The sequence below is a fragment of the Schistocerca nitens genome, chromosome 9, assembly GCF_023898315.1.
Source record: "Schistocerca nitens isolate TAMUIC-IGC-003100 chromosome 9, iqSchNite1.1, whole genome shotgun sequence".
Classification (NCBI taxonomy): Eukaryota; Metazoa; Arthropoda; class Insecta; order Orthoptera; family Acrididae; genus Schistocerca; species Schistocerca nitens.
The window spans coordinates 258,230,235-258,242,570 of record NC_064622.1 but is presented as its reverse complement, the minus strand read 5'-3'; the positions used below and the strand labels follow the sequence as shown (position 1 = coordinate 258,242,570).

The window sequence follows — 12,336 nt, the reverse complement described above, 5'->3', positions numbered from 1 at the left end:
TGGTATCTGGTTCCTGGTTCACGCCAGATGAAAACCCGGCGAGAATCACTGTTCAGACTATACTTGGACTAGTCCGCGAACATAACCTGGGACCACTGTTGCAATGACCACGTACTTTGTTCTTGACATCAGGCTTTACGGGCTCTCCTGTGACCAGGACTCAGTGGAATGCGCCTTGAAGGTCTCCAGGTGAATAAACCGTGTCTTTTCAGTCGTCTGTAGACTGTGTGTCTGGTGACAACTGTTCCAGTGGCTGCGGTAAGGTCTCCAGCAAGGCTACCTGCAGTACTCCGTGGCCGTCTGCACACTTACTCGCTGCACCGTACTCTGACATGTACCAACACACCACTGCGTATGTGGACTGCTGCCAGCGCCACCGCGTGACGACCGCAGGTCAAATCCACCACACGGTCATGACCTGAGGTGATTTAAATCCGCAAACGTTAAGCGCGTTGATTCACCAAGTATCAGCATTATCCTTATGAGCATGAGTGTACATATGGCCCCAAAGGGGCATTACTTGAATGTGCTGGCTCAATTTGAGATTTACGCCCACTGACCACCAACCCCAGGAGAATGGAACGAATAGTGTGATTTCGCCCGTAGTAATTATTATGAACTTTTAAAGACGTGTTGTAGGCCGTGTCAGGTCATCGCATTGGGATGGGACGCCGAACCACGTGCTTCTGTGGTAGCCAGTGGCGCAGTTCAGCGTCGAGTTTGACGCTGAGAAAACCTCTGTATAGCGCTGCTCTCGGTCTGGCACTTCTGCAGGTCTATCTACGTACGTCTAATGGAAGAAAGAAAGGCAAATTTTTAAAAGCGTATTAAGATTTTCCCTTTCATAAAAAATATAATGCTTTGACATGTTTTATGTATCAGTTACTTAAGTGGCCAGCCGTTGTGGCCGAGCGGTTCTAGACGCTTCGGTCCGGAACCGCGCGACAGTTACGGTCGCAGGTTCGAATCCTGCCTCGGGTGTGGACGTGTGTGATGTCCTTAGGTTAGTTAGGTTTAAGTAGTTCTAAGTTCTAGGGGACTGATGACCTCAGATGTTGAGTCCCATACTGCTCAGAGCCATTTGAACCACTTTTGACAGGTTCCTTAATCTCACTGTCCGTGGGATTGTGTCGCTCCTTTCCTATTTGCACACCACTGACTTACACAACTTTAATATTTTTCTGATACTTTTCCTTCAGCGCTGTTATTTGTTTCTCCTTCTCGTCGGCAAGAAATGTAATGGTGTTGATAACAAGCCGTCGTGTCTGCCTTTAAAGATATTTTCCTCGATCACATTCAGCGTTTGCACTGCGATGCAGCGACGATCAACTATTATTTTTTCAAAAGAATTTCATTCAGGCTATGAAGGCGCGGACTGTTGGCTCAGAGCAGTTTCATGTACGTTGATTATTTGTAAAAAAAGAAAATTAATATATACGTTACTAAAGCGCGCGCGCGCGCGCGCACACACACACACACACACACACACACACACACACACACACACACACACACACACACACAATCACAGATCGTGCGACAGTAAGAAGCTTGCGATGAAAAATTCGATTTTTTTTCCTTGTGCCATTCTCTTCGACTCAGAGTAGCACTTACCACCAACTTCACAGTTGAGCTGACTTTAACCGCTAAAATTGTTGTCAGAGCTTAGAATGTGAAGTGGTTACACATGATTAATATCTAGGTGCTAAGAGTGCGTGCCGAAATGTATGGAAAGGATCGCAAAATTTTATTGGCTAACCAAGCTATTTGTCAACAAAGTATTAGCTGCTCGCTCAAAGCCTTTATCTGACGACGTCTGTATAAAACAAACTGCAGTCAGTGTATCAACATGCAAATATGGAACTGATCGTTGCAAGCCTGCCACACAGTTATAATTTGTCACATAAATCAAGGCAGTAAACACCTTGTTATAGTAAAGTGATTAATTCGCAGCATCTACTTGGAGAGAATGGGTAAGCAGAATCCCTGTTGCACCTTTCTCTCGCAGATGTCAGTCTCACTCATCAGGAGAGCGTTATCACAGTTTGGAAGGATTGAGGAGGATCCCATGACAAGTTAAGGCTTTGGGTCAGTCAGGGAAGCAAGCTCGGATCGAGAAATTGGTAGAGATGTGCCAGCAGAAGGCAGACATCCGGGTTAGAAGCGCAGTTATGCAATTATAATATCTAAAATCTTTCAGTGAAAGACCACTGTCGAGGATTTCGTGGTCTGCTAAGCAGAGGCTACACAAGAGTGAATTTCAACCTTTTCTTGTCATGTTCTAGTGGAAAAGCAGCCACATGAGCTACAGTGACATTCTACAAGCAGAAAATAAAGGTAGTAAGACAATACTCGAAATATATTAGTACAATATACAAAACATTAGCACCTTTTTACAGGAAAACGCGCACGATTTCCTTTCGTTCTCTGGTGAATTAAGTTTCATTTACAAATATATGAAGAAAAACCAGGAAAATCACAGCAGTAAATTCGAATTCATTTTTAAAATGTAACTACTGATTGCCAACGGCCTTGCCGCAGTGGTAGCACCGGTTCACGTTAGATCACCGAAGTTATGCGCTGTAGGGCTTGGCTAGCATTTGGATGGGTCACCGCCCAGGTCTGCCGAGTGCTGTTGGCGAGTGGGGTGCACTCAGCCCTTGTGGGCCCAATTAAGGAGCTACTTGCTTGAGAATTAGCGGCACCGGTCACGAGAACTGACAACGGCTGGGAGAGCGCTGTGCTGCCCACATGCCCCTCTGATGACGCCTTGTGTTCGGGATGACACGGCGATTGGTCGGTACCATTGGGCCTTCAAGGCCTTTTCGGAAGGTGTTTGTTTATAACTATTGATGTGTGAATTCTGTAGTTAAGATCAACGTCACAATTTTAAATGAAAAAGCTTCTGACTGTTCCGCGATACTTTATTTCCATTTTGGACAGTCAGTTGTAGTAAATACGGTTAGTGTATTAATAAAAATTGATGTAACACATAACAAATATTGCTATTTGTAATTATTGCAAGATTTTGTCAGACATTGGTAGAATCCTGTCAGTGTTGCTAAACGAATGATGAAGCGTTTATATATTGGTTTTACCACGTTCTTTATACTACACAGTTCGAAGAACAAAGGTAAGAAGATTAGAGTTTATCAGCCCGTCGACAGCGAGGTCTTGAGAGACGCAGCAAAAGCTCGAATTTCGAAAGGATAGGGAGGAAATTGACAGCGCCTTTTCCAATGGAACCACCCTGGTATTCCCCTTAAGGGATTTAGGGAAACTGCTGATAACCTAAATCTGGATAGTTGGAGTGGGATTTGAACCATCGTCCTCCCGAATGCGAGTCCAGTGTGTTAACCACTGCGCCATCTCACCCGATTGCAGTGCGAACTTTTCGATGAGATGTATAGGAATATCCAGGAAGTGGAACATTTTGAACGCGTACATTACTCCAGACGAAAGTAATGAGTACCCATAGTATCATCGAAGGATGAAAAACGCAACTGGAGAACCTTAATCCACACATATACTACAAACAAAATACAAGAGGACAATAAAAAAGTTAACACACAAAAGATAAACAGAATCTATACACGGTATCCCGTTTATCTTGATCGCCTCAAATAACTTCTTCTCCACAAGTAAAATAAAGAATGCGTCACACAAATCTTGTTAGGTGCCAGAGGCACATGAACCATCATGATTGCCTTTCTTGTAAGTTTATCTGTTACGAAGCTATAAGTAGCATCATTTATTTTTTTTAAAGAACGTTCTATCTTTTTTGACAGTTCAATTCGACTCTTCGATACCTGTTCAGAAAAGTATCGCAGTGCATCATTCACATAAGCATGACGTTACTAAGAATGTAACATAAAATTAAATTTGACTCTCCTGTACTAGGACACAGTTCAAGTACCCGAGGTATCGTAACTCGTCTGCTTACTGGAGTCGACAGTAAACAAGTTCAAACTTTAGGAAAATACTCACCAGTCAGTCAGTGAAACGTCGTCAGTTAATGGTTTGTGCGAGAATAATGTACAGTGTAGGGTGGTATACGAAAAGAAGATAGAGGATTTAATTTAGGGTGATTTGTTAGAAGAAAATACTTGTAATGTATCAAATTATATTTATAAGTCAAATGAAATCAGTACATCATAAAACAAAACTTATTAACTCATATCAACATTTAATAATAACATTAAATATACAACTTTCCAACGTAATAACATATTGCTTAGAGCAATAAAACAAATAGAAGTGCAAAAGCTATAAGGTAAACAGATGGAAGCTATTACAGCCGCAAGCATAGACTACATTATATATATATAAAACTTTTTGTATTCCCATTTCTGGAACGCAGAAAGGAGGTAATTAATTCAGCAGCTGAAATATATGAAGAGAGGAGAAAGCATACCATTTTGAATTTTCAGTATGCAGTCTTCAGATATAAAAGACATTCAGGTAACAAATTATATTTTTAACCCTTCATTACTTCCCCAATACTTACAAACTTTGCGTATCACATTACTTAAAACATACTAAATATATGCAAACAATTTTTCCTTTTCCAGGAGTTAGGATTACTTTTCACCCTTTAGAAGTGGTGAAGCTACGTGAACCTTACGAAGTAGCACCACAGAAATATACAGCCGGAGAAAAAGTGGCTGTAACACTGGGCGCAAGCACATTGTCCATATTTTGGGCCGCTGACGTGTATCATAAAGTGTCACATGACAGCAGACGTCATGTCGCTGGAATGAACTATATTACAGATCACTTATTTCCATCTACCTAAAATCTGTATATGATCACAACGTCTACATTTGTCTCTCTAAAGCTGTCTTTCGATCCTAAGGGATGGGGACGGGAGATTTCTCACAAACCTGGGCATACAGGTAAGTTGTAGCAGAAAAGATTTGTGGACAACAGTGGTCAATAATCTTGGGTGCAGTAGCGTTACACTTCCTGATTATTTAATAGCTCCTAGAGAGAGGACGAGTGCACTTGATGGTTTCAGTGGCGGTGTCAGTTTCTGCGCTAGTGGAACTCTGGTACTAAGTGGTCAGCTTCGCTTCCGCCGCGGTAGTAATAATCACCGTCGTCGTCGAGGTATCCTTGGAAGCCGTAGGGCCTGGGGTAGTAGGGCACCGCCGGAGATGGCCGGTAGGGCCTGCGAAAGGGCGACAGCCACCCTCCGGACCCTAGAAGAAGGATCGGCGGCGGTCTCACACCTGCACACAGCGCAACCATCACATCCTAATCACAATAGCAACAACGAGGAAAACATTCTTACTGAAATCAAAGCATATACTTTATAACTTCATTTACTTTATGGATGCCTACCAGTGGATGGCGCATTGTTGGCAGTAGCATTTGCATTGACATTCTACAATAACTTTTGTAAAACAGAAGTATTTTGGAAAATAGAGTAAATAGTCTTTGAAGTTTACGCCGTTAATTTCAGCCATGAATTATGAGTGACAGAACATAGAACTTACACTTCGGGCTTGTATCACAGTATTACAAAATTTCTGAAATAACATTTCCATCGTAAACTGTAATTGTTGTTACAAAAGAAGTAATGGTCACACCGTCAACTGTGTGTCTGTTTCTATTTATTTAAATGCGACCGGTTTCGGTGGTCCACTCCACCGTCACTAGGACCTTCAATTGCAAATAGTGGAATTATAGTGAGCTGCACACAATGCCATAAAAGGGAATACAAATCGATGTCCGCAGATTTGCTCATGCGCGATGTGACCAGTACAGCGCCGATTTTTATTCCCTTTTATGGCATTGTGTACAGTTGGTTACAGGACCACTGTCTGCCAATTCAAGGGCCTGATGATCCTGGAATGTATCACCGAAATCGGTCACAATTTCATAAATAGGTACAGACACACGGCTGACCCTCCTATAATTACTTCTCGTACAGATATTGTGATCATGGTACCTTATTATGTACAAACTTCAATGTGTGATTTGATTTTTCTCAGTGTCTGTCTTCTAGCAAATATGTCATATAAGTTACTATGTGATGTTTTCATGACTATCGTGGCTGTAACGCGAAATGGACTACGCTTGTCAGTGCCGACTAACCGTTTTGCGTCCACGCGTCGTCAGTTCAACAACTGACCTTCTGCCAAGGGGAAAGATCCATTTATGGCTTACTCTTGCAACATGTGTTTTGAAGTACTAACCAACCTAAAAACATACTACTCCTAATAGCTATAATTATTAGTCTGCAAGTGAAGTAAATACTGATGTAATGTTGTTGACTACACCGTCCTCAGTCACTAATAAAAATATCTGCACCCTAGCCGACTTATTCACTTGAGGGATTCAGAAGCTGTATTGATATTTAAGATAACTCTCAGTTATTGTTTTTGCCTCAGTTGCTCTGTACTCTGATACGTAGTTCTGTGTAGACAGAACGGGTTGTTGACGCAACTGCTTAGTTCTGAAGCTTATCCTTAGTGATCGAAACATGTAGTCTAATTAAAAAAATGCAAATGAGACGGAACAATAAATGAGAATATTCTTAAAAATATCTGGACTTAAACCTCGAACATCCTATATATTCATCAACTGTTGTCCCCTTATCCAATTGAGTTCAGGATGGATGTACGAAAAAATTATTGTTTGTTTTCCAGTATTGGACAAATTCGGCTGTTTGCTATTTTCAAGTGGTATCTGACAGACATGAGGAAAAGGCACCAAATGGTCCAGCTGCCTAAACATAAAAAAAATTTTACCTGGCGTTAAAAAGTAAATATTATTACGAAAAAAATCCAGATGGTCAGTTGCAGTCGTTAAAAGATTAAATGTCGATTTGTTGATTGTTTGAAGTATTTACACAGAGAATATGAAGTGTAGAGTTTGTGCAGACTCCCAGAAATGAGGATGTTATAGGATCTCTAAGGGTTTAAGTGGTGTGTGGTACGAGTTTAATGTTAATTGATGTTTGACTCACGATTCGGGTAATTGAGGGAAGTTTCTGAACCAAGCCTTAGGCTATGTGTGGAGGGGAGCGCCGAGGATAGGAGGGTGGGGAAGCAGATTTTACTATATCTGCCGGTGCAGGTATATATCTGGGCAGGTTTCATCGTCAGGTAAGGGGAGGTTGAAAAAATTCGTTCGGAGAGGGTGTGGAGAGTGTGCAGATGCAGTGTTGGGGGAATTTGTTGATACAGATGCTGCAGAGTATCAGGATCAGAGAGCTGGAGAGAAACTATAGGGGGTTTGTGTCAAGTTTGCAGGTAATGTCGGATAGTCTCAGGTGTTTAATGTAGAAGCGAATTTTATAAGTTGATTCTTGCAAGAGAGGGTAAGCGAATCGGAAAAGCTAAGCGAAGTGCATGCTATTGTAGGATCTATCTTGATAGAATTTTGGAGAGCTGGAAATTCAAGCTACATTTGCTTAGTACAGGGTTGGGCAGGTGATGTGGAAAGGTGCAAATGGTTCAAATGGCTCTGAGCAATATGGGACTTAACATCGGAGGTGATCAGTTCCCTAGAACTTAGAACTACTTAAACCTAGCTAAGCTAAGGACATCACACACATCCATGCCCGAGCAGGATTCGAACCTGCGACCGTAGCAGTCGCGCGGTTCCGGACTGAAGCGTCTAGAACCGCTCTGCCACCGCGGCCGGCCAGAAAGGTGCAGTTCCTATGTTCGTCCGTTTAGTGGTTTAGTAGCTTTAATCTATTGTTGTTTTTCTGTTGTATGGTTACTAGTACGTGGTATTTTAGTCTGTTAGTTAACTGAATAGGACAGTCGTAAATTGTAGGTTAAAAGTAGCAGGAGCAGAGGCTACAAGTGGTTGGCTCTGTAATTGATGCCTAGGTTACGTAAGGGTTAGTTTTGAGTACACGCTTGTTGCAAAAGCAAGTGAGTTGACTCAGACGAATCTGGAAGGATCGATGGGGTTTCTGGAAGGTAGAGTAGAGAACAAGATGTCATCGTCTTATTGGAGGAGATATACTAGAAGAGTTGGCATATCTGCTGTGTATAGAACATGGAGCCGGCCGTGGTGGCCAAGCGGTTAAAGGCGCTACAGTCTGGAACCGCGCGGCCGCTACGGTCGCAGGTTCGAATCCTGCCTCGGGCATGGATGTGTGTGATGTCCTTAGTTAGGTTTAAGTAGTTCTAAGTTTTAGGGGACTGATGACCTTAGAAGTTAAGTCCCATAGTGCTCAGAGCAATTTGAACCGTAGAACATGGAGGAGTGGAGAGCAGAGAGGTCCTTGGGGCTGACTTGAAGTGGGATGTAGTTGGCGTTGTTGATGGTGAAATAGTCCTATGTACAATTACTATCAAAACAGTTTAGAAGTAGTAACAGAAACTAGAACATTATCCAGTGCGGGTCAACTGTGATAAAATGAATTCTCTTGCCAACGCCCATCGTCTAAGAGATAAATGCATCAGCAAATGAGTGCATGTACAAACTGTGCTCTCTTACGTCTCAACAGAAGGGCTGCATACTAGCATGTGTCAAAAATCTCGTTTCGATGATTTCAACTGTTCACGAAATAAAGGGATTTTACGCTACTCACTCCGGTAGGATTTAGATGCACGATGAAGGTGATACTGCTACATTTTATAATACGACACGATCTAACAAGGGTCGGGGATTTGCCCGCCGAAGTTTTGTGTGGTGAAAGAGGACCCCTAACACCTCACGTGCTTAAAGTATTAGGACGCACTACGCCGAAAATCCCGGGAAAAATCGATCCAAAGTTTCCTGGGTGCCATATGAATATGCCAGAAGTCTCGTGTTCGATTCCTCCTCCAAAACTTTTTTTCTTCTGTTTCATTTTCTTTTGTTATTCCACCAATTATTCAGAAACTTTCTCAAACCTACATTATCTTTAACAAATTAGTTACATTATTGAACAAAAAAATTTTTTTTGTCCAACAACACATTTATACATATAATAATTATAAACAAGAACTGCAGTGGTAACTATCGTAAAAACAAACAAAGCAATAATTTTTGCGACATCTTGCGCAACATATAAAAACGGATTGTTTTACAATCACAGGGAGTTTGCAATAAATCTGTACAAAAATATGCCCCATTAACATTTACGAATAATTTTGAGGCAAACCAGGAATGTTGAATCATGCCTCGGAATATTGGTGACGATAATTGACGGTGAATTATAGAATGAATTTTTACACAATCTTCCTGGGAATGAATTTCACGATTCTCCTGTAACAATGGGCTGCAATTTTGCAAGCAACAGAAGGAAAATTAAAGTACCATACGAGGAATCGAACCCTCTGGCTTAACGTTCCGAGCGGTAACCATGTAGGCCAAACGGCGGCCCGGGAACGGACTAACATTTTATACTCATACAGCACCTAAGAAACTTTGGATCGATTTATCTCGGGATTTTCCGAGTAGTGCGTCCTAATATTTTAACCACGTGAGGTGTTAGGGGTCCTCTTTCACCACACAAAATTTCGGACAAATCCCCGACCCCACGGTCGTGCCGTCTCCTTGTAAGCCCAGAAGAAATTTATGACGCTAACTGTAACACCACCAGCGAAGTCTTCTCCATGCTCTCACACATTGGTCGCTACTATAACTTACCACCGCCGCCGAAGAGCCCCTCGAGGATGCCACCGAAGAGACCGGGTCTACCGCTCCCGAAGAGCCCTCCTCCCCCTCCGCCTGCGCCTCCAAGCAGTCCTTCGCCGAACAGGGCGTTTCCCAGGAGGCCGAAAGTCCGTCCCCTGCGCGGCCCTGTCGTGTCGTCTTCGTCATCCTGACCCATCCCTCCCGCGCGTGCGTGCTGGGCCAGGGCGGACAGCAGGAGCACCAGCGCCATCACAGCGGTTGCCCTCGACATCTGTAGCAAACACACACGTGTATCAGGATAAAGCTGTCCGTGCGAGCTAGCTTGCCTGGGAAACGAGGTATTTTTTTCTCCCTCTTTGACAATCAGTACAGAAGACAACCAGAGCTTGGTTAGTCAAATTAAGTCAAAATCTACCCGGAAGTCTCCAATCCACTGCAAGGAACAGTATATACTTTCTACTGTCCTTTAACAAACACTACGGAGGAATGCTATACCTAATGGAGCGTCTAATTACATTGCTGAAATATTAGCAGTTCGAGAAGGTGTTATCTTGGTATAAGGAAGGAAACTTGAAAGTAGGCTGTTTAGGTTTTTATATTGGTAATGCCACGTAGCGCTCTGTATTAAAATCACTGGCTGTGCTGTGTGCAGTGTGTGGCTGGTTTGCATTGTTGTTCCCTATTGTAGTGTTGGGCAGTTGGCTGTTAACAGCGAGAGTAAATTTGTTCTCTATTAAAATCTTTCATTTGCTAACTATGCCTATCAATATATATATACTATGACTTTTGAACACTAGTAAGGTAAATACATTCTTTGTTCTCTATCAAAATCTTTCATTTGCTAACTATGCCTATCAGTAGTTAGTGACTTCAGTAGTTAGAGTCTTTTATTTAGCTGGCAGTAGTGGCGCTCGCTGTATTGCAGTAGTTCGAGTAATGAAGATTTTTGTGAGGTAAGTGATTCATGAAAGATATAGGTTATTGCTAGTCAGGTCCATTCTTTTGTAGGGATTATTAAAAGTCAGATTTCGTTGCGCTAAAAATATTGTGTGTCAGTTTAGTGATGATCGGAATAAGTAAAGAGAGAAATGTCTGAGTACGTTCAGTTCTGCTCAGCTGTTTGAAAATTAAATAACGTAAGGGGTTTACCAGCACAAGCATTCATAAATTTTTCTAAGGGGACGTTTCAAACTCAAAAAGTCCTAATCTTAACAGACTCTGAAAGTAGTCTACAGTCTGAAATACGTAGATTAGTTCACGGTCCGAAGCTGCGACATCGTCTCGTCGTGCAAGGCAGAGACAATAAGCTGCAAGAATACCTTGCTCTCCGAGGTGATGGTGAACCACTGCAAAGTCTTCATCGCCTACGAACAGCACGTAAAAAATCTGAAAGTCTCGTTAGTATAGATCCATAGAGTGTCTTTAAGATCGTAGAAAAGTCTTATCGTAATTTCAGTTAGGACCAGAGTTTTGTCAATGTTTCTGGAACGAGGGAAAGTTACCCGTTCGGGCAACAGCTTCAAATTTATCATACCTCTCAAGTTATTGAGGTAACTGAAATACTTTCTGCTTTAGTTGATTACCAAAACACCTCGCCCGGTATTATACTTTCCACTTACGCGTTTTGCTACCTATGAGCTTTTCTGTGAATGTTTATTTCGTAACAAGCTTCAAGTTCAGAATCTCTGTCTGCTAAACAACCGTGAAAATATTTTGAAATTCACATGTGGTATGGACCTTTTGGTATTCCTAACCATGACAAACCCGTTCTTCATTGTTTTTTCTTCAACTTGGTGCAATTTTCGTAGCCGGGGAAAAAGTTTCTTACTTGCGATCTGGCAGGTGCAATTCTTTACACAGCAAAAATTGCAGCACAGTGAGGGACAACAGTTCCGAGCCTGTATTGAAGTACTGGCAACCCAATTCGATTCAGTATCTCCTCATTAGCCATTTGATCTATTCATACAATCTCCAGAATTCTTCTGCAACACCACGTTTGGGAAGCTTCTCCTTTTTACGTTTCTGAACTGCTTATCGTCCACCTTGCACTTCCGTACAAGGCTACACTAGAAACAAATGTCTTCAGAAAACACTCCCTATACTTACACTTAAAACTCCTTTTTATTCAGAAATACTTTTCTTGCTATTGGCATTCTAGGTTTTACGAGTATATCCTCTCCGATCATGTCAGTTATTTTTCTGCCTGAATAGCAAAACTAATCTTCTACTTTTAGTGACTCATTCCACATATCTAATTCCATTAGTATCGACTAATTTAAGTAGACTACGTTTTATTACCCTTAGTTTACTTTTGATGGCGTTCTTCTTATAAAATGTTTTGAAGATATTATCAATTCCGTTAAATCGCTCTTCCAAGTCCTTTGCTAAATTTCTCCTTGGTGTCCTTTGCTGCTTACTAGTGTACAGACTGAATAACATGGGAGACGAGCTTCAGCATTGTCTAACACCCTTCTCAACTACTGCTTGCCTTTCGTGTCCTTCGACTGTTTTAACTGAAGTCTAGTTTCTACGCCAGTTTCAAACAGCCTTTCTGTCCCAGCCTTTTATCGCAGCTAGCTTCAGAATTACGAAGAGTTTACGACAGTCAACACTGTCGAAAGCATCCTCTAAATCTACATATGTAGATTTGCCTTACTTCAAACTACCTTACAAGTTAAGACGTAGCGTCAGTATCACCTCTTATCTTCTTACACTACTGGGCATTAAAATTGCTACATCAAAAAGAAA

General features: G+C 41.9%; 1 protein-coding gene and 1 pseudogene across 1 annotated transcript; one reads left to right on the top strand and one right to left on the bottom strand.

Moving 5' to 3' along the window:
* The first annotated feature begins 2,522 nt into the window (after positions 1-2,522).
* LOC126204583 (5S ribosomal RNA) lies at positions 2,523-2,641 on the top strand (annotated as a pseudogene).
* Positions 2,642-5,009: 2,368 nt separating this feature from the next.
* Positions 5,010-9,838, bottom strand: LOC126204172 (pupal cuticle protein Edg-91-like). Its single transcript, XM_049938578.1, has 2 exons — positions 9,601-9,838; positions 5,010-5,231 (listed from the first exon to the last, which is right to left on the bottom strand). The coding sequence occupies exons 1-2, from the start codon at positions 9,836-9,838 to the stop codon at positions 5,038-5,040; spliced, it is 432 nt and encodes a 143-aa protein (XP_049794535.1). The 3' UTR covers positions 5,010-5,037.
* Between the last annotated feature and the right edge of the window lie 2,498 nt (positions 9,839-12,336).